Raw genomic sequence first — 25,913 nt, forward strand, 5'->3', positions numbered from 1 at the left:
ACTGGGCCTTTGCCAAAGCTGAGGGCACAGAGGTAAAAAACCGGAGAAGCCGATCTACCGGTTCCAATGGGGTCCCTTATCCAACACGAGAGGAGACAGTTGAGGTTGGGGTGATGCGGAGCAGTGTATCTGGGGACAGAGAGAATGGCAAGCCCAATTGGCAGAGTGGGGTCCCGTTACACATCTGAGACTTCAAGGGCTTGGGCCAAGGGTGGTTTGGGAGCAAGATCTGCTATGGAACGGTGTGGTGGGGGGGGGGCACCTTGGAGTACAGGTGGCACCAAATGGGGCTGTGAAATGGCACGTGCAAGTGTTCTGCGCAGCCCAGGGCGCCTGCCTGTCACTGTAGAGATGCAGCAAAGCCAGGGGACTGAGCTGGGTTCTGGTGCCACAGGCCTAGCCTCGCTAACCTGGTGAGCCGCAAACTGACTAAAATCCTGGAGAAGCCACTCACACCTCGTTGTCTGGGTGCCGCGGACGAGACCACGCGCCACTGTGCTCTTGGGGCTGTGGGGCTGAGACAGCCGGCGCGTCAGCCCATGTCTGGCACATGCTTCAGAGCACTCATGGGTCTATCACTGATGACAGTCTGCACTTGCTCATACTGGAAAGCAGAAACATTTGGGGAAGACACCTGCTAAGAACTAACCCAAAACAGGGCCCTCTGCTTAATAACCGGCGCTAAGGGGACACAGTGCACTGAGCATAGAAACCGTGACACAGCGTCGCTAAACTCCTAACTGAACCCAGAGACAGCACTTACAGGGGCTGGGGAGTGCTTAGCTGGGCTGACAGACCCTAAATGCACCAGCTCTCCAGGCACATGGTATTGCAACACCCAGAGCGCAATTTAATGGCGATTTAGTTTTCACCCTGAAAGACCATGGTGGACAGGCCAGTCAGAACTGGAAAGGGTGACTGAGAGCCACCACCCTGTAAGGGAACCTCAGCTGGTACAGCCCAGGCAATAGCAAGGCACCTCGGAGGCGTAGAGTAAGTTTTAGCATTCAACACAAAGCCATAGACCTTCTCAGCCCTCTGCAGTGTCAAAAACAAAAAAAAAAACCCCAAACCATCACTCAATAAGAAGGCACACATGTATGAACACCTTTACTGTTTCACATTTTTTCCCCAGAAAATTTAACAAAAATACACGGAATTGGAATTTGAGTTACAGTACATTGTGCGATTACAGAACACAAACAATGACCACTGTTCCTTCTCGTGGGGGCAGAACATTCCATTCCACTAAGACAATCACATGATTAGGTACAGTTAACCCTACACTGTCATTCTAATCTCAGAGACTGGCAGACTTAGGTGAAAAAATGTTTAAAAATAAATAAAACTGAACAGAGGCGACGCCCTCCATACCCGTCTTCCCTCCTCTTCCGATTGCTTTCACGTAAGCTGATGGGATGGGGGGGGGAGCCTTGTGGGGCAGGGACAGTGCTCCTGGGTGAACACTAGGCAAACACACATTCCCTGAGGTGGCCCAGAAGTGTGAAACACCACTCAGTACTGCAGGCGAGGACAAGGAAAAGGGCTACAGGACCAGGATGGCTGTGTAAGTGGGGAGAGATGGCGTGGACACAGCCCTCGGCCTGCGTGCTCACAGTCACATAACCCAGGAGATAAATCGCTGGGTTCGTTCAACAGAAAAAGGGAAAACCATTTGGTTTTCCAATGAAAATCCTTCACATCCACCTGCGTTCAATAATAATAATAATAACTTATGTTATGAACAGCTTCCTTACAAAAGTAATTACCTCAGAAGATTTATGTGCTATGTCTGGAAAAAGCTACTTGTCTATGAATGTAGTTCTCAGGAGACAGAAGCTTAAAACTAAATCCACCTTACAAAAACAAGACTTTTAAAGCAAACAATCTCAGCTCACACAGACCAACGGACAACAACTGTATCAAGAAAGAAATGTGCCGTTCATCAGCCTCTGTGATGGCAACAATCTATACTACTGTGAAGGCCACCGTGGAGGTCACGTGGGCAGGCCAAGTAGCCACCTCCCTTCCTAGGCAGCCTCAGCAATGGGCATAGCAGGGAAACTTGCAGAAAGCGGACCGTGGTTTTCTCGTTTCTGACACATGGCTTATTAAAAGAGATGATGCTACCTACACAGGTCAGTAAAACGCTCAGTGTATTTTAGTCATAGGGCAATTGCTCTTTCTCAGGACACACGTGTGTGGCTCTCATAAGTGAATTAATCCCCCTTCCACACAGTAAGATGGCTGTCCAGCCACGACATGCTTTTGGACAAAACTGATTGCTAACATTCCCTATCTCTAGTATCATTGACCCCATGGGGGAAAAGAAAAAGAAAAAGGAAAAAGGAAACTAGAATTGACATAAGACAGCTTGAAAACGAGATTACACAAGCTAAAGGGCAGGTCTGGCTGAACAAATCCGACAGCTGATCTGTCACTGCCCACCACTTTGGGCTTGAGGCTGGTGACTTCATGAACGCATCCTCCTGATGCACTGCCGAATGTCTGTCTGTCCATCAAGGGGACCCCAGTGTGGTGCCGCAGCCTTCTCCCAGCCACCCGTGCCGAGAGCTCAAGAGCCTTCCTGAACTTCACCTGGACGTGGGCAAAAGCAAGGCAGTGCTCTGTAGTCTTGGCGGCAGCATCCACACCAGGGCTTAACCTCAGCAGCCAGACTGGAGGATGTCTCCCCCAGAACGCTTGGTCACAGACAACGTTGTGAATATCTGTAGGAAAGAGGGAGAAGGCATGCATTTTCAAAGCTCAGAACTGACGAGCCCCCGTGCATTCAAATGACTTAGGAGCCAAAGGAGTACCACCCAGGATGCCCTCCAGTTCTCCAGGGCATAACAGGAGGGACTGCACCAGAACGAGCGGTTCTGTACGTGTGCAAACACTTAGTGGTTAGAGGTACTCGCTACCCTTGTTCTTACACACTGGAGAGCTCACCCCAGCTCGTACAGACCAAAGCCACCGAAAGAACAGAACGCAGGATGCAGGGGGGGGGCAGCCTCCATCTGCAGCATCTCTTGTTGGCCACACCCACCCTTTCCTCCTCCCGTCTCCATAGCAGTGCGCCGGGTCCTTCTTCTGTCCTGTACCCATTCGGTCACAGCCAAACTGCACTGAGACCCTGAAGGCCCCAGGCCTACAGGTGCACAAACACACAATGGCCGGAAGGCTCTGGCGAGTTCCACCTGAGCTTCCTGCTGTCAGGTACTCAGGGCTGACTCCCAGAGTGGCTCCTGGTGGGTACACGGTTGCGTGCCAACTCCTGAACTGTGCCCACTGCTGAATCCCTCCTAGCTCCTCTCAGGCAAAGAGAGCTTGCCTCCCTACACGGAGTGTGTGTGTGTGTGTGTGTGTGTGTGTGTGTGTGTGTGTGTGTGTGAGTGTGTGTGTGAGTGTGTGTGAGTGTGTGTGTGTGTGTGAGTGTGTGTGTGAGTGTGTGTGTGAGTGTGTGTGAGTGTGTGTGAGTGTGTGTGTGTGTGAGTGTGTGAGTGTGTGTGAGTGTGTGTGTGAGTGTGTGTGTGTGTGAGTGTGTGTGTGAGTGTGTGTGTGAGTGTGTGTTGTGAGTGTGTGTGAGTGTCTGTGTGTGTGTGTGTGTGTGTGTGTGTGTGTGAAGTTCTCAGGGTTCTCAAGGCTGTCCCCTTAATGACTCTGGTCACAAAGGTTACACATTTAACAACATGGTGGACTGTTTCCACCCTCTCAGCATTTCAAATGTCAGCACCGACCTAGGGACCTTTAAAGCATGTCCAACAGGCTTGCCCTGCCCTGCCCTGCAAGCAGCCTCTCCTGCAGACTGCTACAGGAAGCTAACGCAGACTGCATGTATCTTCACTGATGCTCTGGGACAAACCTTTGTGCCAAATAATACCTTTACTGGCTCTCAAAAACTTGGTTCTTTGAATATTGACTTTTTATTTGAGACAGGATCTCACTCTGTCACCCAGACTGGTTTCAAGCTCAAAGCAATTCTCCTGTGGGCATCTCGAGTACCGCTATTCACAGATGAGGCGTCGTTACTTAATACGAGGAGAATAGAGCAAGAAATCAAGGCCATCTTGATGTACATGGACCAAAGCAACTGGAATCAATCAAGCAGGCTTCAGATGAGAGGGGACTTCTGATCCCAAGAGCCTTTGCACAGGCTTAACCTTTTGCATAGAGACATAGCCTTTTCCTATAACCAGCAGCAGTTCAAAACCTCAGCCCAATTCCTACAATATGGCTAATTCACATTCAAAACCAAGACACTGTAACAGGGAATTCATCTTTGTTAGCAAGGATGAAATCCCTGAAGTAGTCATCCCCTTTGTAACTACAGAAAAAAGTACGTTCACACTGAATTCAGAAGGCTCATTAGCACCCTCACATTGAATGCTAACACACTGAGAGCCAGCCAACTGCTTCTGAAAAGGAGCACAGTTCCTTTGTTTAAAAAATGTGCGTTACAGAGAAGGACGGACAATGTGAGGTAATGAAGTAGCTGTCAGGATAGTGGCATTGTGTACAATTTAAGACACCACCAGACGAGCTCTTCCCCATCTTTGTGAGAGGAGAGAAATGAGCAAGGGGATGAACATAAGCAAACTCTTGCAAGCTTGCATCTTGAGTGCGAGCATTTAAAATGCTACTAAAAAGAAGCAGAATCGAGCCATCCCCGACACCAGACCAATGGAAAAATGGGAGGGCTGATTTTTCAGATATCAACTCTTGTACCACGCATGGCTTCAGAACTTTAACAAGAGTAGCTGTCTGTAAAAAATGACCTCGGAAGGCAGCACACAGGACACTCCAGAGGAAGTGCTTCAAGAGCTTCCACCGATACACTGAGGCCTTCCGGGTGTGGCTGTGCCCTGCAGTTCCCACTCTCTTTAGAATGAGACCCCAATGAACGCTAAAAACAAGCGAAAGTTCTTGACGCGTCTTAAGACAGCCTTGGTAATTTTATTTTCTGGAGACAAGGTCTCACTGTGTGTAGCTTAAGCTGGACTCAGCTTGGAATCCCCGGCTCCCCCCTCTCACCTTAACATGGCATGAGCTGCTGTAGCCAGCTTCATTTAAGGAATCAGACATTTTAAAGGGATCTTACTGATGCGCTTTCTGTGTTAGCTTCCCCGCCCCCCCCACAAGTGAAGCTGATTAGCGGGAATCACTCCAACATCACTCAGGCATTACTGACACTCCAGGCACTGGGTTTCTCCAAGACCTCTAATCACAACAAGACAGTTTCCTACAGAAATTTCCAGAAGGAAATTGTATTGCCTAAAGACACAGTGTCAACTGGAGAATCTTTCCATGTCCGTAGTACTTACTCCTCTGAGGGGAACCATGAACAATGCTGTTTCCTGGGTTCTTTTATGTGGCGGCAGACAATTCACTTAGTGATCCTCTGTAAGGCAGCCAACGGCCTGGGCGCCACGGCCATTTCAGAACACTTCTCACTGGCTCAGGACTGCTTTCTAGTTAACCATTATTTCTGTCTATGACTGACATTGTGAAATTCAATAAGACGTATTAGGAAATGAAATTTTAAAAGGCACGTAAATTAGTGCCTTTTAAATGGCTCAATTTATTTAATTTAAATGGCTCAAGTTTCTGAGCCCTTTCCCTTTATTGTCCCCCTCTGTCACAGACCAACAGCAACCACACTGGAAAGCATTGCCGACGGCAAATGTCTAGACACTGCCTCCCAGATACCCAGATCAGAGCAACCTTCCCCAGAGAGCACCCCTTCAAGTCAAATTTTACTTTTCTAAACCAAGCTGTTCCTATCAGAACAACTTCTGTGGAGGAGAAAGTTTGAGTTGCCAAAATTCTAGTTTCTAATAGAGTTCATGGGCAAGGATCTATGGCAACAAACAAAAACCTTCCAGTCAAGCTGTTTCTCCTTAGGGGAGGACCCTGGGGAGACCAGCCACAGAGTCTGCTGATAGTGTCACCCGCAAATGCTAGGGTCTAGGCGCTTGTCACCACAGCCTCTCTGTCAAGTCCACACTGGACACTGTTCCTAGTTCAGCCGACTTTGCTGCAAGCCAAGCTGAAAGGCCAAGATGTGTCAGACTTCACTGAGAAGCAGTTACTGAGTGAGGTCACCTCAGGCCGGGCAACCGTGGGCCAAGCCCTGTGATCTGTCCTCCGTGTCACCACAAGGTGCTGCCCTCAACTTCCCACGGAGAGGGATGGAGAGGCGACCACGGGGAGAGCACAGAGCCTGGCACACATCAGCGGCTACATCCCGTCAGTGGGAGGCCCTGGCAACACTTCCTCAAGTTTGCTCTCTGGTAGTCAGTGCTGTTTTGCCTCCAAACTTCCATCCCCTCCTCTCCAACATAACAGCCACAGCGCTGGACCTGGACTGCAGCTGCGCCATGCTCTACCCAGTTCACCTCCCTTCCCAATGACACAAAGCAAGCACAAGCTCGGTGTTTTTCTGTGCCTATGTCCCTGTCTGTTTAAAGACGGGGTCTTTAGCCTATTCTGAGTCCAAATTCACTGTGCAGCTGAGAAAGACTCTGAACCGCCACCTAAGCGCTGGGATAACAGGTGTGTGCTGCCACGCCCAGCTAAGCGCTGGGGTTGGATCAAGGCCTTATGCATGCTGAGCCAAGCACTCTACCAAGCTACGCCCAAGCCTGTGTGTATCGTGTGTGTGTGTGTTCATGTACATGTGAGTATGTATCATGGGCGTGTGTATGTATTGTGTGTGTATGCATGTGTGGGGGTATCTATTGTGTGTGTGTGTGTGTGTGTGTGTGTGTGTACACATGTGTGGGTATGTACCGTGTGTATGTCGGATGTGTTCATGTACATGTGTGAGTATGTATCGTGTGTGTATGGTGTATGTTCATGCACATGTGTGGGTGCACACGCACACTCATGTGGGAGCCAGAAGTTAACTTCAGGTGCCTTCTGTTGCTTTCCACCTTGTCTTTAGACAGTCTGTCACTGAACCTGTTTCCAGGGTCGACCCCTGAACCTGAGCCTTTGACAACCCCACCCTGTTCTGGGGTCACAGAGGCACGCTACCACACCAGAGTGCTCAGGTCCTCTTTTGTGAAAAAAGCCCTTTACCCATCGAGCCCCTTTCTCAGTCCCTCGCTTCCTAAAGCTGACATTCCTTATGGTCCACAAAGAGTTCAGTTGTACAAGCATAACTGGAAACAGAAACCGACCAGTTATGAGCTGCAGAATAATCCATGAAGAACACACACACACAGCACAACATATGACCACGGCCCACAGATGAAAGCCGCCGCTCTCAGCCCACGTCTAAACCACTGGGCTCTCCCACTGAACGTCAGCTTATGATCCCTGCACAGTGACAGTACTCCAGCCTGGGCAATCAGAGACGTGAGCCAACACTGGCGGTTTCCAGTTTCACTATCATTTGCTGTGTGAGTATCATTCTCAGGCACCCACAGTTCAAAGGCAGACACCATCTTTAGCTTTGAGACTCCCCCAGACAACTAACATAGAAGATGAGTAATCACCATGGAAACACTTCAGGACATATAGTAATAAAGTTGTGAGGGGTTTTGTTACTGTTTCTTTCTTTGAGACAGTCTTACTATGTAGCCCTGGCTGGCCCAGAGCTTGCTTTGCTTTGTAGACAAAGTTAGCCTCAGACTCACACACATCTGACTGCCTTTGAGTCCCAAATACTGTAATTAAAGGTACGTGCTACCATGACCACTGATAAATAAAAGATTTAAGGTCGTTTCTGTTGTAAGTATCCTCAACACTTTTTTATCCACCGGGCAGGAGTCTCCTGTCTATACCATAAATATGAAAAGGGCAACCCGCAGTCTGGAAGGCGAGCCTTCTGCTGAGGAATTATCAATCACTGCTACTCTAGAATACTGGAAGAATGCCAAGGTCTGCCGCTCCAAACGAGGGCAAACGTGGGCATTTTTCAACGGAGCTGGGAAGTGCGTGTGACTCACCTCCGCACAGACAGGGTGGATACCGATAGTGCTGTCCAGCTGCTGCTTGGTCAGCCCGCACTTGAGCGCAGCTGCGAAGCCCTGCGTCACCTCTCCGGCGTTTGGACCCAGTACATGGAAGCCCACCACACGTTCCTGCAACACAAAATAAAGTGGCATGGGTACATGGTCTCTCCTCTCTTCGCACCCTGAGGTACTTCCTCAGGAAGTTCTAGGAAGCCCCTCACAGAAATGGCCGCCCAAATACGTGCTGCAGAAGGCAATGACTTCGCAAGGGCAACAGGGAGCCTACATTCAAACCAAGCAGAAAGAAAACACCTAAAACTGAGGGCAACAGAGGAGAAACTGGAAAGGCACAGCGCCCGCAGCGCCCTAGCCACACAACCACTCCAGGAAGCTCCAGCAGAGGGCAGCACCCAGGTTCTCTATCTGGTTGTCTCAGTACCTGACAAAATGATCCGTGATGAGAGACTTAAAGTAGTCACTCAAATTTCAAGATCCTTTAGCTAACATTCTGGTATAGGAGAGCAGCTCAGATCTTGTCCAAACCCTTCCACAGGCTCACAGAAGGGGGACACACCCTTCCTTCCACAGGCTCACAGAAGGGGGACACACACTTCCTTCCACAGGCTCACAGAAGGGGGACACACCCTTCCTTCCACAGGCTCACAGAAGGGAAGCACCTGGAAACTGATACCCAGTGAGCATTATTTATTCAAGGAGATTCTCTCTGCCCAGAACAGCCTTGTGCTGTCCACTGTCCAACTGGTGAATTTGCAGAGCTGACAGACTAGACCGGCCCACCCTGCTCACAAAATGTGAGGCAGCACTGTGCAGAGGCTTCGATGGAAACAGCCAAAGGTCCCTCTGCTGTCAGCCTTGCTATTCATCAGACAACTGCAGGCTTGGGGTGCGGGTAAGGTACATCCATGTGCTGTCATCTTAGGTTTGCATATCCGTATGCAGGAAAACATAAAAATTTAATCAGCCCTTTGCTTGTGCAGTGTCTGGGTCCAATCCCTAGGTGTTTAGTATAAGGTTTGGGCTTATTTATTTATTTTAGTTTTTCAAGACAGGTTTCTCTGTAGACCAGGCTGGCCTCAAACTCACAGAGATCTGCCTGCCTCTGCCTCCGGAGTGCTAGGATTAAAAGTGGGTGCCATCACTGACCGGCAAGGTTTTGGCATTATTCATATTTTTCCTGAAGGGATTTTTAAGGTCAAGTGCTGGTTCCGTTGGGGGGGGGAGGGAAATCAGTTTCTGATACAGTATTTAAAGACAGTGTGTTTTCTGAGATATAAAATATATTTCTCACTGTGTGGTAACAGTGAAAAAGCTTGAACACCATGAATGCATTCAGTCTCTCTCTCACACTGTAGATAGATGTGTTTAAATCTCAGCCAGGAAGCCGGCTGGATGAGGGTTCCTCCCATCACGCTTTCTCTCTTGCCAGCTCTGAGGGTTAAAGCAGCAGGCCACCTGGGCTTTGGTCTTTTTGTGGGGGGAGGGCACCTTTTTAGGTAGCGGAGGATTTCATTGCTTTTCATTCACTGACACAGAGAAGTTCCAAGTGTCCTGGACTTCCTTCACTCAAGTGTGCTCTGACTGCCTGCAGAGGGCTAGATGAGTGGACAGAAGAACCAAGACCCTGGTCTCAAATGGTGTCCCTGGGGCTGGGGACACCAACCGCTGAGTGCTAATGGCACACACATCTCACGGCCAAAAGCTAAACATTACCATGAGATTATCACCCCACTTACGTTGTCTTGAAGATTACAGATTATTTTTGCATAACATTTGTTGTTGTCTCGGGATGGAACCGTCCATTCCAATGGCCAAAAGAAGCTGTGGTAAACCTGGGAAGATTTAAGCACAATGTGGCGTTACCTACCTTCCGTGGGCTGGAGTCGAGCAGTGGCTGTGGGGGTACTTCACAATAATTAGCATTCTGGTAAACAATACAGTTCATAAAATAAATGTGACTCGGTAAAAAGGCAAATGATTTGGCATTTTGTTTTCAAGCCCCTTTGACTGATCTTGCGTATTTCAACATGCTTGGTAAACCTTAAGTGACTTCACAGAAAGACCAAGACCATGAAGAAAGAAGCCCCGTGATTACTGTCTTACCTACAGGTGAGACAGCGCTCGCCTTTAATCCCAGCACTTAGTTAGGAAGCAGAAGCAGGTGGATCTCTGTGGATTGGAGGCCAGCTTGGTCTACAGAGGGAGTTCTAGGACAGCCAGAGCTACCTAACAGATGTATTAATGCCCCCCCACCCCACAAAAATACAAAGTGACCACCTTGTTAGTGGTTTTCAAACTGGGGGTCTTGACCCTTTCACAGGGGTCACCTAAGACCATGGAAAACATATTTACATTGCCTGCAGGCCGGCATGCTTCCCACCCCGGTAATGGACTAAACCTCTGAACTCTGAGCCACCGCCTCAACTGCTTCCTTTATAAGAGTTGCCGTGGACATGGTGTCTTCTCAGAAATAGGAACTCTAACTGGGACACTTAGGGAAGTAACATTTATGCAGGTCTGTGCGTGCCCACGAGGATACCAGAGAAGGAATACCGCAACAGAATGGATGCCACTAAGAATCCTCTTCTTTCCCTCTGCCTTGTCCCCTTGACCCTGGAGCTAGTAGCCAGCAAATGACCAGCATCCATCCTGTCAATCCCACCTGCCCTTCCTCCCACCACCAATGCCGAATTTATTAGAGTGCTGGAGATTTGAACTCATGATCTGATGCCTGCACAGAATCGTTCTTACATTATTTAGCTGACTTCTTTATCAGACAGTCAATCGTCAGATAATAATTACAGAAATGAACAATGGTTAGAGGAATGTTCACAGACAAGCAGCATTGGAGGTCTTCCAGAGGACCAGGGTTCAATTCCCAGCATCTATCACCTGTAACCACCCCAGCTCACGACCACCTGTAACTCTCATTCCAAGGGATCTGATACCTTCTGGCCTCCAAGGGTACACACGTGTGGTACAGAGATATATTCAGGCAAAACACTCATACACATGAAACAAAAATAAATAAGCCTTTAAAAATTAGAGTAAATTTTCGGTGACTTGATCATTGTAAAAACAAAAAAGACAAAAGAGAATCACCACCCTGTCTATGTTATGAGGGTGATAGAGCAGCTTTAGTAAACACAGAATAAATTTTTTAAAAATAAAATGCTCTAATCCATTTATAACTGCAGTTTTCTGCACATTTGAGACCACCTTACATTTTTGGAAAAAGTAACACAAAAAGAAAGGAGAACTCACTTCAATATTTTCTTCCCCAAATTTCTCCACAGCCTTTTCTTCAGACAGGCCACAACAGCCATACTCCAAAGGGGTAAATACAGTTGTAGGAACGTTGTCATAATCACACTGTTTCACGTGGAGAAAAAAAGAGAATGAAGAGGGGCAGCCTCGAAGGGCGCCAGCCCCGGAAAACAGCCTCGAAGGGCGCCAGCCCCGGACTCACTTTGACGGTGGAGCCCCCGTACAGCCTCTGAGCCAGCAATCTCCCGGCCTGGATGGCCACGGGGGTCAGCTCCAGCTTTCCCTCCAGAATGTCACCAATAGCATAGATGTAAGGCACATTGGTTTGCTCTTCATCCGTGACAGGTATTTTTCCAGTCCTGCAACCATCAACTGCCAAGATTAGTGAAGTAAAACGGAGTCTTCTTCCTCCCCAGAAACTGCTCCAATCACTAAGAACAAAACCGAGCACAGGAATCCGAGCGCTCCCTGAACAGGCTAGCGACTACTTTGAAAATCAAATATGGAAAATATTTCAAAACATAAACCCCATCCCCCTTTAACATAGTGTCTGAGAGTGAAAATCCTAACGACGGACCCCACCCCCACCGGATGCCACGCCCGCCCCCTTACTTTTCATTGATCTTCACACCCACTGTCTCTAAGCCGATCGTTCTGGTACATGAATCTCTTCCTACTGCCAGCAACACCTGAAAAAGGATAAACAAACAATCAACAAAGACCGCTGCACAAACCTCTTATATCCAGACCCGGAAAACACATTTCATTAACAAAATACAAGGGTGTGAATGAATGGAAACCTTTTGTTTTTAAAGTCTGCTGAACAGATAGATATAGCGAACATCCCTTGGCATTTCCTAACAGAAAGGGAGGGAGTTGCTGCCTTAAATTAGGGCTTTGGTTAGGGTTCAGTTTAGGTATAGTGGCCGAGTTAGGACAGGGTTAGTGTTAGGCTAGACAAACTCAAAACAAAGAGTATAGTCCATAGCTCAATTATTTCCTAAATGACAAAAAGAAAGTCTACTCATGAACAACCTCTGCTAGTCACGGCCACTTAACACAGCACGCCAAGATAAAGTCTCTATCAGAGTAATTAAGATGTCTTAGAATGGCTAAAGATGGGGTATTTTAGAAAGAGGAGTCATTTGAGGTGTATAAGACACCCAATAAGGGTGGCCTGGGCCCATGCCTTACTGTGTTAAATTCGCCTTCCATGGTCTCTTCACTGTTCGTGGACTGAGCAGTTACCCTGAGTCGGCCTGGGGTCCCTGCTTCAATCTGCTCAACCTGTAAAAGTCATCAAGTTTTGCTCTTAAGCAGAGACACAGATAAGAGGACCGGATAAGGTCTCCTCCCTTTCTCTTTGTCCTCGGTGCAACAGAACTTAGCCCAGAAAGGGCTTTTACATCCATTTCCCTCACTCACACAGCAACGCCAGGATAAACAACTTCCACTGACCTTCTGCTCCTGTACAACACTGTTTACTTGACAGGCTTTTCCTCACATAATTCTTACACAGAGAGATGCAGGCGGAAAGCGGGAAAGAAGAGAGAAGGCACAGATGGACCACATCACCCACCGCCGCCTCCCTGCCTCCCTCCCGGTTAGGTATCACACACTTTGAGAGCATCTCGTGGCTACAAATGTCCAGCTTTCACAGACGAAGAACAGTGAAGTGTGTGAGTTAGGGTTTAAATACAGAACGGACTAAAAGGCACAGTGGAGGTTTAAGTGGAGTTCACAGTTGCTAGGGATACAGGGAAGGAGTGGGAAGCCTCCTGCATCAGCTGCAGAACAAACACCCCTGCCTACTACACACAGGTGTCCTGACAGCCTACTGACACGCTACGGGTATCAGACACCACTGGACAGCCCATCAGCTCCCTAAAGGGTCTACAACCTCTTGAACACTGACATTATCCAGGAAGCTGCTACATTTCAGAAAAGAAAATACTTCTCACCAGTACAACACACACAGTCTCCTAATTACAGCCCAATGCAAGTAAGAGCTACACCTGTTCCTCTAAAGCCGGCCAGAGCAAGGGTTCTCAACCTTCCTAATGCTGCAATCTAATACAGTTCTTCATGTTGTAGTGACCCCCCCCAACATAAAATTATTTTTGGCTAATTGGGGAGGGGGGATTTGAGACAGTTTCTCTCTGTAACAGTTCTGGTTGGCCTCAAACTCCCTGAGATCCACCTGCCTCTGCCTCCCAAGTGCTGGGATTAGAGGCGTGCACTACTACTGCCCAGCTAGAATTGAACTAGTTCAAGGCTAGCCCAGGCTGGCCTTGAACTCATCATCCTCCTGCCTCTGTCTCCTTCAGCAAATCCTACCTACATTCTCCACCACAACCGGCTATTTTCGGCTAGTCCTTAACTGTAATTTTGCTACTGTTATGAATCGTAATGTGAATTTGATTCACATTTTTCTAATGGTCTTAGGTGACCCCCGTGAACAGGTCATTTGACCCCACCCACCCAAAGGAATCAAGAACCACGGGTTGAGGAATGTCGAGAGGAAGAATGCCCTACTGGTAATGCCCAGCACTCCTCATGTTTATAATGCTCAAAGGCCTGCTTCTACCACTAACCCTGCCTTCTGCCTTTTCCCACGAATATAAATCCAACAACCCCACAGAAAACCACTTACTTTAATCGGCACGAACTGCCTTATAAACTTGACACCGTGTTCTTCCATGTGTTCACCAATTTTGTTGGCCATGTCCTGGTCAAATCCTCTAAGGAGAATGGATCGTACCATTACAGTGACATCTAAGCCGATACCAGCAAGAAACCCCGCACATTCCAAAGCAACGTAGGACGCTCCGACCACTAGGGTTTTGCCCGGGCAGTAAGGCAAGGAGAAAAGGTCGTCACTGAAAAAGTTAAGGGGAGAGAAAAGGTACAAAAAGATATTGTTCAGATAAGAATAAAGATGCAAGTATTTTCCACTTTCCCAAGACTGGAACTTTTCATATTTTAAACATTTGTTAAGACACTATACATACAAGGTGAGAAAATCCTAAAAGTCTGGCATACTATTCTTTGTTGGACATACCCAGCCAGTTTTCAAAGATGGTCACAAAATACAGCCACTGGAGAAAGTTCTGGTATGAGATCCCACAGATATTTTGTGCCATCTGGAAAACATGACCCCTGTGCAAACCCAACCTCCCACTGATCTACCCTCAGTTTCATTCCTGGGTCAGTTTACCTCCTTACCAGGAACACCCAGTTATCAAGAATGGGGAGAAGAGAGGAAGAACATTTTGAAAACCTATTTTTTATAATATAAAAAGTTATAGGATTTTAACTCAACAAAAATTTTGTAGTTGAGTTAGAAGTAAACAACAGCCAGGTGTGGTGGTGCAAGTCTTTAATCCCAGCACTCAACAAGCAGAAGCAAGTGGATCTCTGTGAGTTCAAGGCCAGCCTGGTCACATAGTGAGTTCTAGGATAGCCAGGGCTACATAGTGAAACACTAATTTTAACAAAATAAAAACAGGAAGGGAGTCTCCTAGGGTATGAACATTCTTGGGCCCAAACATCAAAATCCCTGCTACATTCTTCCCGAGTGTGCCAGTGTTAAAAAAACAGGTTTTTAATAGATCATAAAGGCCTAGCGCCTACGCATGGACTGCAGCCTACAAAGAACCCTGCAGAGGGGACACCATCCTTTCCACCACACGAGGAAAGCACAGGGAAGCACCATCTACCAGCTTGGTAATTCAGGCAGAAGTTATGGCCAGTGTGCCTCGGGTTACTTTCAAACCTCCAGAATTTCAAATCCCCGTTCGTCACTGTGGTACAACAGCCCAAACGGACTAATCAAGCCCACACATTCCAGACTGGAGGGACAGAAACATCAGAACCGCCCCTGTCGGCACGAGGCTGGGGGAGGGGGAGGGGCGCTCATACTTCTAAAAGAATGAAAGCAGCAGGTAAAGCACAACCAGAAATTCCCAGGCAAAAAAAAAAAAAAGCTTCCAAAAAGACAGAGATGGGCGGTGTGTCCTAATGACACTGGAACTTAGAACTCCGCAAGCAAGCAACGGTCCCGGAAAGCGTTATCCCTGGATGGGCAAAGTCTTTTGTCTTGATACATATGTTTAGAAAGCCCTGCTACAGGGCGCTGAACCCCTAGAGGAGCGGGGCAGAGGGGCCAGGGGCTCATGAACACTAATCCCCCCAGTCTGTACTTCCCTAGTGTTAACAAGGACATGGCCCTAGCTTTGTAAAAGTAAACGTACGTTTAAAAAAAAAAAAAAAAAACACACTTGTAACGAGTACGCGATACACACTTATTTTAAAAATGTTCCGAACAGCCACCTAGTTTTCAAATGCGTTTAAATTAATTTTGCCTGCAAAGAGAGACGTACATCTGGCGAGGTTATGTTGCCAGTGTAGTGCCAACGGCACAGCAGGATGGCATGCTTGTAGCTTTCAACTTTTACAATGGCGCAAGTCCCTTGCTTCTTCCAATCCCCGGCGACAACACAAAGCAAACAACTCAAGCAATGAATAAGAGGAAGGGACCGCCCCTGTGCCCGCCACGCCCACCTGCTGATGCAGTACTCTCTGTCTCCAGGGATGCCCAGGTAGCGTGGCCTTTCCCCAGTGGCAATGAGAAACCGCTCTGCTGAATAAATTTTTTCTTTGCCTTTGTTATTTGTTGCCTGCAAAGGAAATAATGTCAATTCCAGTAGAGGACTATTCCTTAGACTCTTACGGTTAGTAAAGGGCATGTACACAAGTCTCCCTCAGTCCTCATGACAGTAAGAGACACTAAAGGATGAGCAGTGAATAGTGCCCTAAGCAATAGTGCTAGCATGCTACAGAGGCAAGCCTCAAATTCAAGCTTAGGACCTTGGCATGCCACCAACACAAATGTCCCACAGAAGGTCCCATCAAGTGTGACAGCAAAGTAGCCCAGCTGGACAATCTAGGTCACAGTAGCCTTAACTCTGACACTTATTTGATTTTTTAAAAACATAGTGGACATGATCTTCTCTGTGACACCGATGAAAACAGGGGGGGGGGGGCGGGTAGAAGTATAGAATGAAGCTTTCAGTCACCTTAATCTTGTGAGGCCCAATGAATTTCCCGTAGGCGTTCTCATAGACGACCTTCTTCTCCCGAAGAGCTACTCGGTAGCCCCAGTTCAGCGAACCGATGTGATTCTGCACGGACTCTGTCATCTTCTCCCAATCATGCTTGACTGCATGAGAAGAGAGGAAACACTCAGTCCTTCCCACCTGGAGGGAGCCTGGGGGTTTCAACCCAGAAGAACAAGTTCTCTTGGGGCACAAAGGCCACTTGCTCACGTCCAGGATCCCAAACCGCAACACAAATTCCTTTCTCCTTTATCGAGATGCGAATGGATAGTTTACTTGGGTTACAGACACTGACTAGTGGGAACAGGGTGCCCTTAAAGCTAGGGCCGTTTCTGCAACAAACTCAGACTCTGCTGTAGGCTGCTGTGGGGCACATGCTTGTGTGGTCACACTGTGGCACCATGGGCCTGTCACCATTTTGGTAGATGATATTTTACTGAATATAGCCAAATTCACTAACTATCATCTCAAGCTATCTTCACAATATGAAGACAGAGCTGAGTGACTGCCACAGAAACTATATGCAATGGCCCCCAACATCTCAAACACTCGCTTTATCTACAAGTTTGCTAGTTCCTTAATTCAGAGAACTTGAAATCCTATGGTCCCCAAATCCTCTCCTGGAAAAAAGAAAATTTTCCATTCTGTAATTAAATTAGTCCTTTGAATCAAGACACTAAATACTAGATCTCAAAATTTCAATTTATAAAAATCGATCTTTTCTGACAGGCACACGCCTACACCAGTGCTTAAGAGGGCAGCTGAGCGAGCTTCCAGTGCATCCCAGGCCAGCCTGGACTACAGAGTAAGTCTTTACAACATGCCTCTAATCTCAGCACTCGGGAAACAGAGGCAGGCGCAGGCAGATGTGTAGTTTGAGGCCAGCCTCGTCTACAAAGTGAATCCCAGGACAGCCAGAGCTACACAGGGAAATGCTCTCTCAAAAAACCAAACCAAACCCAAAACCCATCAGCCACCAACAAAATCGACCTTTAGTCTTTGGTTAATCACTGTTACTAATGACTCAAAGAAACCAAGGCACAGATAAAATACACTCCAGAGGTAAGGAGAAAAGAAGCCCCAAGGAGGCCGAGGTAAGAAGAAACAACTTCTCCTGAGAAGTTAGAATCTACACGCGCTCGTCAAGCAGCCTGGCCACCACGCACATGAAGCAGGCCTGTGAGACGTAACATTCTGCTTCTTCAAGTGGAAACACTCCACGCAGTGTTAGAGCTAGATCCAACTTTATGAGATCAGTTCATCTTAGAGGCCGTGGAGCCAAGGGAACTAGGTACTTGGGGGTGCGGATGCTGTAGGGAGCTGAAAGCCGGCCTGGAAGAGCAGAACCCACTGTCCACTAGGAATGGGAGAGGGCAGAACATAGTCTTGTCCCATTTGCCAGTCATCTAACTCTAGTAGCTACCAATGTTTTACCAATCTCTGTCCTATGTGGGTTGTGTTTGTTTTTGGTTTTCCTTTAGTTTTTTAAGTACTGCATTTTAAGTAAAAATAGTAGGTAATGGACTTGTTACAATGCTAGCAAGTGAGAGGCAAGCCTCAAACCCGCTAAGTCATTGCTAGCCACATGATGTAGGAGTGTAGCTGTCACTTAACGCCCAAAAACAGTGGTATGAACTCTCATGCAGTGCATTAGTTACAGCTAAGTACTCTGCACAGCCCTGAGTGCCTGTCACAGCACCCCAGAAGCTCCAAGTTCAAGAAGAGCTTCTGATATGTTACCACGCATAGCTCTGGGACTAACCCAGGCCACTCTGAGCTACTAGCAGAACTCATTGCAGAACCAAGCTGCAGATATTTCGATGGACATCGAGAGGCCACAGCTCAAAGACCCTTCTCTCTGATACCTGTGTCCTCGAATTTCCATCCATAGTTGCGTGAGTCTTTCAAGGCTTGTCCTAACAAAGCTGCCTGGTGCATCAACTTTTTAGGTATGCACCCCACATTCACACACGTTCCTCCTAGACCTGCAACAAGAGAAATCAAAGTCAGTTTACAGGCCCACTCCAGGGCCTTCAAAGAGGCCAGAGATACTTAGGATGTAATGAGACACTATTATTATTATTGCTTAATGTGGCCAATACAGTTAAAGTTTGCTCTCAAGCCTCGTGGCACTTCAACAATTATAGGGCCTATGGACAGAGCACATAGCCACCTTGAAACAAAACAGGCAGACTTCTACAATTTCTGTAACGCCCAGATCCAAATGGTTGATGGTGGCAGAAAAACTGAATTGTTACCATGTGTATAATGCTATACTTGCTACTAAGTCTACACACAGAAATAAAGAGGCACGGTTAGGCGGAGGTCTGAAAATAGGTATAAAAATTGGTGCCTGTGAATTTTTGAGGCAGCAGCCTATAGTTTTCATTGATTCTCCAAAGAACTCCTTTGGGAAAGCTCCTCGCTCCCAAAATAGTCACCTCTAAGCTTAGATAACATTGTGATCACTTCCTTCTATCAGAGCATGCAGGCAGGGAGGAGAGATGGCTATGCGGCTCCCGGTCCCAAGGCATGCACATATAAGTCTCCTCTGGGGAGTCCAACCACGAAGTCCAAACTGCACAGCTCAGGGGATGAACCAACAATAGTGCCCCGTGGGGTGTTAAACACTAATTATTTGCTGAATGGATGAGTTGATAGGCTGCGATGCCATCTGGCTGCACTACCGCTTGCTAGCTAACTGCTAATGTAAGGAGCCAAGCAATCTTTATAAATGTACTTATTTCTCTGGCCTCAGACTCCTCAAAGGAGCCAATAACTGCCTCACTGGTCCAAAGTCCCCGACTTGGCCTGTAAAGTACTGTACAGCTGGACCTGTCTTTTTTTCCACTTTACTTTGTCCAGCTCCGACTGACTACCCAGCTGTACCCACTAAGGACTCTTAACTGGTGGGGACCTATCAGTCCCCTGTGAGACTGAGTACACATCTCCCCTGCAGTGCATCCAGTGGGCACGCCTTCAGAAACCCCGCCTTCCAACTCCCCCAGGTAACCCTAACCCTACCCGGGAGCCCCCAGCTAACCCTCCCCTACCCAGGAGCCCCCAGCTAACCCTCCCCTACCCGGGAGCCCCCAGCTAACCCTCCCCTACCCGGGAGCCCCCAGCTAACCCCCCCTACCCGGGAGCCCTCCCCCCCCCCGGGAGCCCCCAGCTAACCCTCCCCTACCCGGGAGCCCCCAGCTAACCCTCCCCTACCCGGGAGCCCCCAGCTAACCCTCCCCTACCCGGGAGCCCCCAGCTAACCCTCCCCTACCCGGGAGCCCCCAGCTAACCCTCCCCTACCCGGGAGCCCCCAGCTAACCCTCCCCTACCCGGGGAGCCCCCAGCTAACCCTCCCCTACCCGGGAGCCCCCAGCTAACCCTCCCCTACCCGGGAGCCCCCAGCTAACCCTCCCCTACCCGGGAGCCCCCAGCTAACCCTCCCCTACCCGGGAGCCCCCGTGGCTCTCACCACCAACAGTGAAGGGCTCACTTTTGCTTCCCACAGGCGTACAAGCTCCATAGGGACAGGAGCCTCTAGAGCAAGTTCACCACTACAGTCCCACGCTTCACGAGTAACCAATACCCAGTCAATGAGTGAGCAGCCAACATCTGCTTCTCCGAGACACACAATTGCTACAGCTGACTTGACATTTAGGCATCTAAATGCAGGGGGAGGATTTAGGGGAGGATGCTTAAAGAGCTTCAAACTCCACCGTCTGCCATCTTAGCCAGCTCGTGGTCAGGGTTTCTGCTGAACCTAAATCTACCACATTTAACTGGATCCCCTTTAACTCAGATCTCGGGGAAGACTTGGCTTTTATTATTTCTAATCTTGTAAGCTCTCTAGATTGGGTTTTAGGACCACTTCCAACAAGCCACAAGGACAGCATCTCAGAAGCTCACCCCATCTAGTTCCAAGAGGAGTTGGTGTGACAAAATCCAAGACCAGCACCTTCTTGTCAAATTTGGCTGCCTCCTGGGAAACAAAAAATACTAAAATGAGTTAAAAGAATAGAAATAGGAGCGAACAACCACACTGCTTTTATTATGCTCTAAAGCACAACCAATCACAGATCAATGTGTGGAAATCTTACACTGTTGATTTGTCCAGCTGCAGGACAAGGTAAGACACTCAGACAAGGTTTGTTTATATTGATTACAGCTGGAAAATTGTTAGAAACTGCTAGCAGACCTTAGATGACTCCTGCATGGTTCCTTTCAAATGTTAACAAATACGGCACAAATCTGAAAATCGTTTTACTCTATTTCCAAGCAAGTGGTAACCGGTAAAGCCGGTTAACTGACAGCCAAAGGGGCTTGCCTCACCCTGTGCCCTGAAAGGCAGCATCTAAAAACTACGTTTTATCTAGTTCTACCTAAGCCAGAGTACCAGAGGGGGCTTTGGTGTTGACTTCTCAAACTGTCGTGTATGACTACTTCACACCAGGTGCCCCTGCTCCAGCCTGGGGAGGTTCTCGGGATACCAGGTGCCCCTGCTCCAGCCTGGGGAGGTTCTCGGGACCATCTTCCTGGCTGACCACAGGAAGCACTAAGACACTGTAACCACCTTTGCCTTTGAGACCCTGCTGGACAATGACAGGCCTGGGGTTCTCACGTAGGCATGCCCTGTACCTCAGGACAGGGCCAGAGCCTCATACATCTATCTGCAGGCCCTTTTCCCAGGCAGGCCCTGAACTGGCTAGTTATCCTCAAATCACCCATGTACACCAGAGGCAAGTCAATTTTAAATATGGTTAAGAACTCTAAGTGTTCACTGAAGATTCAATTACAGAGAAATCGTCAAAGTGAAAAGAAAAATCAAGATTTAAAACAAACAAACAAACCCAAAAACAATGTATGCAACTTCAAACCATTCCCATACACCTTTACTATCCATGGGGAGAGGGAGGGGGAGGACAAGCAAATTTAGAACGAAACCAAGTGTGCCTTGCATTGCTGGGCCCTGAACTTTTACAGGAAGAGCCGACATCTCAGTGTGCAAAGTGATGACAAAGTGACCCCTTTATATGTCTCTACCAAGTTAATGGAAAGACCGCAGGCCTGTAGGGGACAAACCCAGGGGAAGCGGAAACCTGCAGGGTAGGAGTACTCTATCCACCCCATCGCCAGATGCCACTGCACCGAGCGCCTTGCCTTAGCGGCCGCCAGCCCTCCTGAGCCTCCTCCAATGATGATGAGGTCGAAGTCATAGGACTCAGGGGGATCCTCGGGGCCATTCATTGTGGGCAGCTTCTCAGGTCCGCCTTTTTGATATGACTGCAGGGAAACAACATCAACAAAAAGAGCTTAACTCAAAAGCAGCAATTCCCAAGAACGTTGGAAATCTTTCTTTAAAGAAAACCAAAGGTTATTTTCACAGAGAAAATGTTGACTCTCACGTAGCCACACATGGAAACACCCAGGCTTCCTTTCATGGGGACAGGATGGCTGAGTAGTACATCCCAGTGCCTTCCCTATGCCTGTTACCTACTCTGGAGTGTTCGCCCAATTCCACATACAGACAGCCCATCCAAACCCACTGACACCCAAGCAAAGTCAGAGCAACACTCTCCTCTCCAGAATTCAGTGTCTTACAACACATATTAATGGGTTTATTAGTCATATGTTCATACTGACCGCCCTGAGATTTCTTGTTTCCTTACCTGGTTTTGTTTGTTTGTTTGTGGGGAGGAAGCATGGTTATGGAAATCAGCGGAGAATCTCCTGGGCTCAGTTATCAGCACCTTTACCTGCTGAGCCATCCATCTCATCAGCCCCTCCTAGAGCTCTAAAACTACATTTTAAATTAGGTTTCCCTCGCCTTGGGGAAAACAAAACACAGGAACAAAAAACTTCTAGTGAGATTCTCCCAACTGCACAGTGTGAGACTATCTGATAACTGTCCAGCATGTTTTTAATAGTGCCAGCAATGTAATTCACCATCACCTTTACCTTCTAGTGAAAACAGAACCAGCAGGTAAAGGTCTTAGGCTAAAAAGGGAATCTGGAGAATAATGAACACAATAATGTTAACACGGCAACTGCAAAGTTGGCCAAGATGTAAGACTTTGTCACACTGTGTCTAAGATCTCGGAAAAATCACTAACGGGTAAGTTCAAAGCCTCTGCCTCTACAAGGTGTTTTACAGGTTGGGGTTTCTGTTTTATGTGACAGGGTCTCACGGTGTAGCTCTGGGACTCCTGGAACTGACTATACAGACCCTGCCACCACCCAAGTGCTGGGATTCAGGGCCACCTCAGCTTCAAACCCACAGTGTTATGCATGCCTTCTACCACCCACTTTAAACAGATAGGTAGGACTCTGCTTTACCCTGCACGTCTAAAGTTCTGGTTTTTGTTTCAATATTTGCATGTATCAGACTTTTAAAAACAGGTATTAAGGGAAAAAATGTAAATATCTCTTTCATTCTAGTGTATGCACACTAGCTTTATATATGTATATATACGTATATGTCCATATATATGTATGTAACTGGCTACATTCTACACTGTTTTGGAAGACTGTTGTGGCAATACATTCACCATTACTCTATAATAAAACCCTGGGCTAATGAGGATAGTGACTGAAAAGTCAGTTAAGTACAATAAAAATATTTTTTAATCATTTTACCCTTAATAACTAAAAATCCGCACACTTACCAGCCCAGACTGCGTATTTTTTTCCTGCCTACAATCAGGTGTAGAGGGTGGAGGGCAGAGTCGGGGGTCAGGGCAGGGCGGTGGGGATGAGGAGGGGGGTGCCGGGTCGGATCGTGGAGGAAGCAGAGTCCCACGCATGCCCCTCCACAGCACACGGGGCACACACGGCTGGGTGAACGGACGGAGAAACCCTGGGAAGCAGCAACAGTTGGGGCAAGCCTGTGCCACCCAGACAGTCTGCACAAAAGGGCTACCTCGAGAAGCTGGGAGGCGCAGCCAGCGTTCACAGGCTGGCATGATGACCAAGGCTTCTCCTTCAATGCAGGGCACTGCAGGGGGGAAAATAAGCTGGTAGTAAGAGCCCTCAGATCAAAGTAAGGCCAGAAGTAAGGCCAGATAGCCACCACGACGCCTCCCTAGGGGTCACCAAAGCATGATGCTTATCTACTGGTTTTAAAGAGTAAACAAAAGAAACAGATATTCTTAAATAACCATTGTGGGGCTAAGGCAATGGATCAACAGCAGTTTGGCACACACACACACACACACACAACACACCGCACACACACTTTTTGTTCATTTATCAAAGAAATTGTTTTGAAGATGGAGACCCACTTTTTGAAAGGAAGCAGTAATATTGCCCAACCACTGACTCCCTGATTTTTTACGATCCCACTCTTGGTGAAAAGCTCCCAACCCCACCCCTACCCCCAGGACCCTTGGCTCACCATGACAGGGCTAAGCCGTTCAGCAACAAGGAGACCCTGTTTTTGTCTTTAGCAAGTCGGCTAACACCTTCTGAGAAACTCAAGAGCTTACCAAAAGTGTCATGGGTCACAACAGTCAACTTTTAAATAAGATTACAACCTTATAGTTACCAAGAAAAGTACACTGCACAACAGACAATTTCATTTATTCGTGAAAATAGTTTACTAGCGTGTGCTTCTGTTTTCATTCATACAACTACAAACAAAAATCTTCAGCATGAGTTTTTGATCATAGCCTCTGAGATTTCGAAAGTGGAGACAATATTTTTCCAGTCCTGTAAACTCAAAGATATGACTCCTTGCTTCCTGCCATAAGAACAGGGGTCACTCTCTTCATCCACCTGGTTAGCGTTAGTTGGCTCTAATATGGGCAGTCTGTCTTGGTCAAGCCTTATTCTTGCAAAGCCATCCCTTATAATAAAAGAAACATAGAAGATATTCTCCACAGTGCGAGAGAATGAGTTTGGATCAACCACAAACTCAAAATAGGACACCGGGGTGTCGGGGTACTTTTGAAAGTAGGTTTGCAGCAATCCCAAGATTCTTTCCACTTCTTTTTCCGTCGTCTCCTGATTGGCATGCATGTCCAGCTTCCTCAACTTTGTAGGCATATCTCCATTTCCTTCCATTTTGCAAGCTCTTTTGTGATGTTCCGGCCGGGGCTTTCGGGCAGAACGTTCCGCCTTAAACGAGCCAAAAACGAAGTGGAAGGTTTCGGCTCTCTGCATCCAGGATGTTGCTTCCTTCTGCACCATGCCCCAGAAGGAAAGCGCGATGCTGTCATCGCAGTCGCTCAGCTCTTCACACTGCTCTTCTACCCAGTTCAGGCCCACAAACACCAGCAGTAAGTCGCAGAATACGACGTGATTAAAAAAGCTCATGTCCGAGTTTAACTGCTTTGCCTTTTCTTTACCCAGATCGGAGGCCAGCACCAGGAACTGGGCGTCGAGGGCCGCCTCTCGGGTCCTGCTCACTCCATCGAACAGCACATTGGCCTCTTCGAGGGCCTCGGTCAGCGAGTCGCTGGCTGTGTTCACGATGTCCTCGCGGTTCTGCTGCACACTGTAGATGAGCTGCCGGTACTGCCGGCGGATGCTGCGGCACTTCTCTCGGTCCACCGCCAGCTCCAGGAGGTCGGGGTGCACGCCCGAGGCCTCGGGGCTCAGGTCGTCTGAGCACCCGTCCGGGCCCTCCTCCTCCTCCTCCTTTTTCAGCGCCTCTCCCTCCTCCCCCTGCTTCACCAGGTACCGCCAGGCCAGGCTTCCGACCAGCTCCTCGCCTTTCTCTTCGCCTCCGGGCAGGGAGCCCTCTCCTTTAGACATGCTGGCGGCCGGCAGGGCTCAGCTCCGAGGGCTAGCAACCGTGACGGTGACGAAGGCTGGTCCAACCGTTGGAGCCCAGGCCTCCTGCCCATGCGCAAGCGGCCCCGCCCCAGCCCACCCCGTGGCCACGCCCCCAGCTCGGGCCCCAGCCGCAGCCCCCTCCCCCGGGTCGGGCCTCAGCCCCAGCCTCCTTTAGCTGCCAGGCTAATTCATGCACCAGTGGGTGAGCCAGGCTCACCTTACACAAAAGCCATCTTAGGTGCACGCGATGCGTCTCCACTCAAGGGTGGAAGAGCCCTGGGCAGGAGTCTGCAAAGGCGCTGTTTATCTGGAGGCCTGCCAAAGGCTAAATAAACGCTGTTATACTCTACCGAGGTGGTTAACCTCAATCCTACAAGATGAGCAATCTGACGATTTAAAGGCATGTGTTACCCAGTGGCTGAATAGTCTGCTTCGGAGACCCATGGGGCAGTTAACGTGGTTCAGGTTACCATGGGTACACAGCGATGCAACCATGTAAGCAGCATGTGCCTGCCTGACTGGGGAGGGTACACGGGTCAGTCCCAGAGTCGTGAGAAGCAGTCTTTAGGCCCTTTTCCCTTCTCTAGGGGGCAGGGAAGCAGAAGCAGCTAGCACAACGTTCTTTGCAGTGAATGAAGAGCAAAATCTCATCTATAGCGATACTAAATTATTCCAAAGTCCTTATTCAAGTGCAATATTTTTTTTTTTTTAAATCGAAGAGCATCTCACAAACACTCAGGCCAGATGTGGTGGCACAAACCTTTAATCCCAGCACTTG

At 48.3% G+C, this 25,913-nt stretch overlaps 2 protein-coding genes across 2 annotated transcripts; both read right to left on the reverse strand.

Annotated features, from left to right (window-relative positions):
- Positions 1–1,097: 1,097 nt before the first annotated feature.
- Positions 1,098–23,339, reverse strand: Txnrd1 (thioredoxin reductase 1). The gene is made up of 14 exons (XM_051206198.1): positions 23,026–23,339; positions 21,521–21,643; positions 20,270–20,342; positions 18,229–18,348; positions 16,325–16,467; positions 15,810–15,925; positions 13,900–14,125; positions 12,441–12,533; positions 11,859–11,935; positions 11,449–11,605; positions 11,244–11,351; positions 9,716–9,811; positions 7,956–8,090; positions 1,098–2,729 (listed from the first exon to the last, which is right to left on the reverse strand). Exons 1-14 carry the CDS (start codon positions 23,320–23,322, stop codon positions 2,667–2,669), a joined length of 1,827 nt encoding a protein of 608 aa, XP_051062155.1. The 5' UTR covers positions 23,323–23,339; the 3' UTR covers positions 1,098–2,666.
- Positions 23,340–23,931: 592 nt separating this feature from the next.
- On the reverse strand, positions 23,932–25,114 carry Eid3 (EP300 interacting inhibitor of differentiation 3). Its single transcript, XM_051206197.1, has one exon. It carries the CDS (start codon positions 25,112–25,114, stop codon positions 24,005–24,007), a length of 1,110 nt encoding a protein of 369 aa, XP_051062154.1. The 3' UTR covers positions 23,932–24,004.
- Positions 25,115–25,913: the final 799 nt, after the last annotated feature.

Source organism: Phodopus roborovskii, unplaced genomic scaffold, assembly GCF_943737965.1.
Source record: "Phodopus roborovskii unplaced genomic scaffold, PHOROB, whole genome shotgun sequence".
Classification (NCBI taxonomy): Eukaryota; Metazoa; Chordata; class Mammalia; order Rodentia; family Cricetidae; genus Phodopus; species Phodopus roborovskii.

What these genes read in the sequence shown, in the direction of transcription:
- Txnrd1 (XM_051206198.1), bottom strand. Translation starts at nt 23,322, where the DNA reads ATGCCAGCCTGTGAACGCTGGCTGCGCCTCCCAGCTTCTCGAGGTAGC. An exon ending in AAAATACGCAGTCTGGGCTG is followed by an intron (nt 21,644 to 23,025) that starts GTAAGTGTGCGG and finishes GTTTCCCTGCAG; the next exon opens with TCATATCAAAAAGGCGGACC. An exon ending in TTGGGCCTCACAAGATTAAG is followed by an intron (nt 15,926 to 16,324) that starts GTGACTGAAAGC and finishes TTTCCTTTGCAG; the next exon opens with GCAACAAATAACAAAGGCAA.
- Eid3 (XM_051206197.1), bottom strand. Translation starts at nt 25,114, where the DNA reads ATGTCTAAAGGAGAGGGCTCCCTGCCCGGAGGCGAAGAGAAAGGCGAG.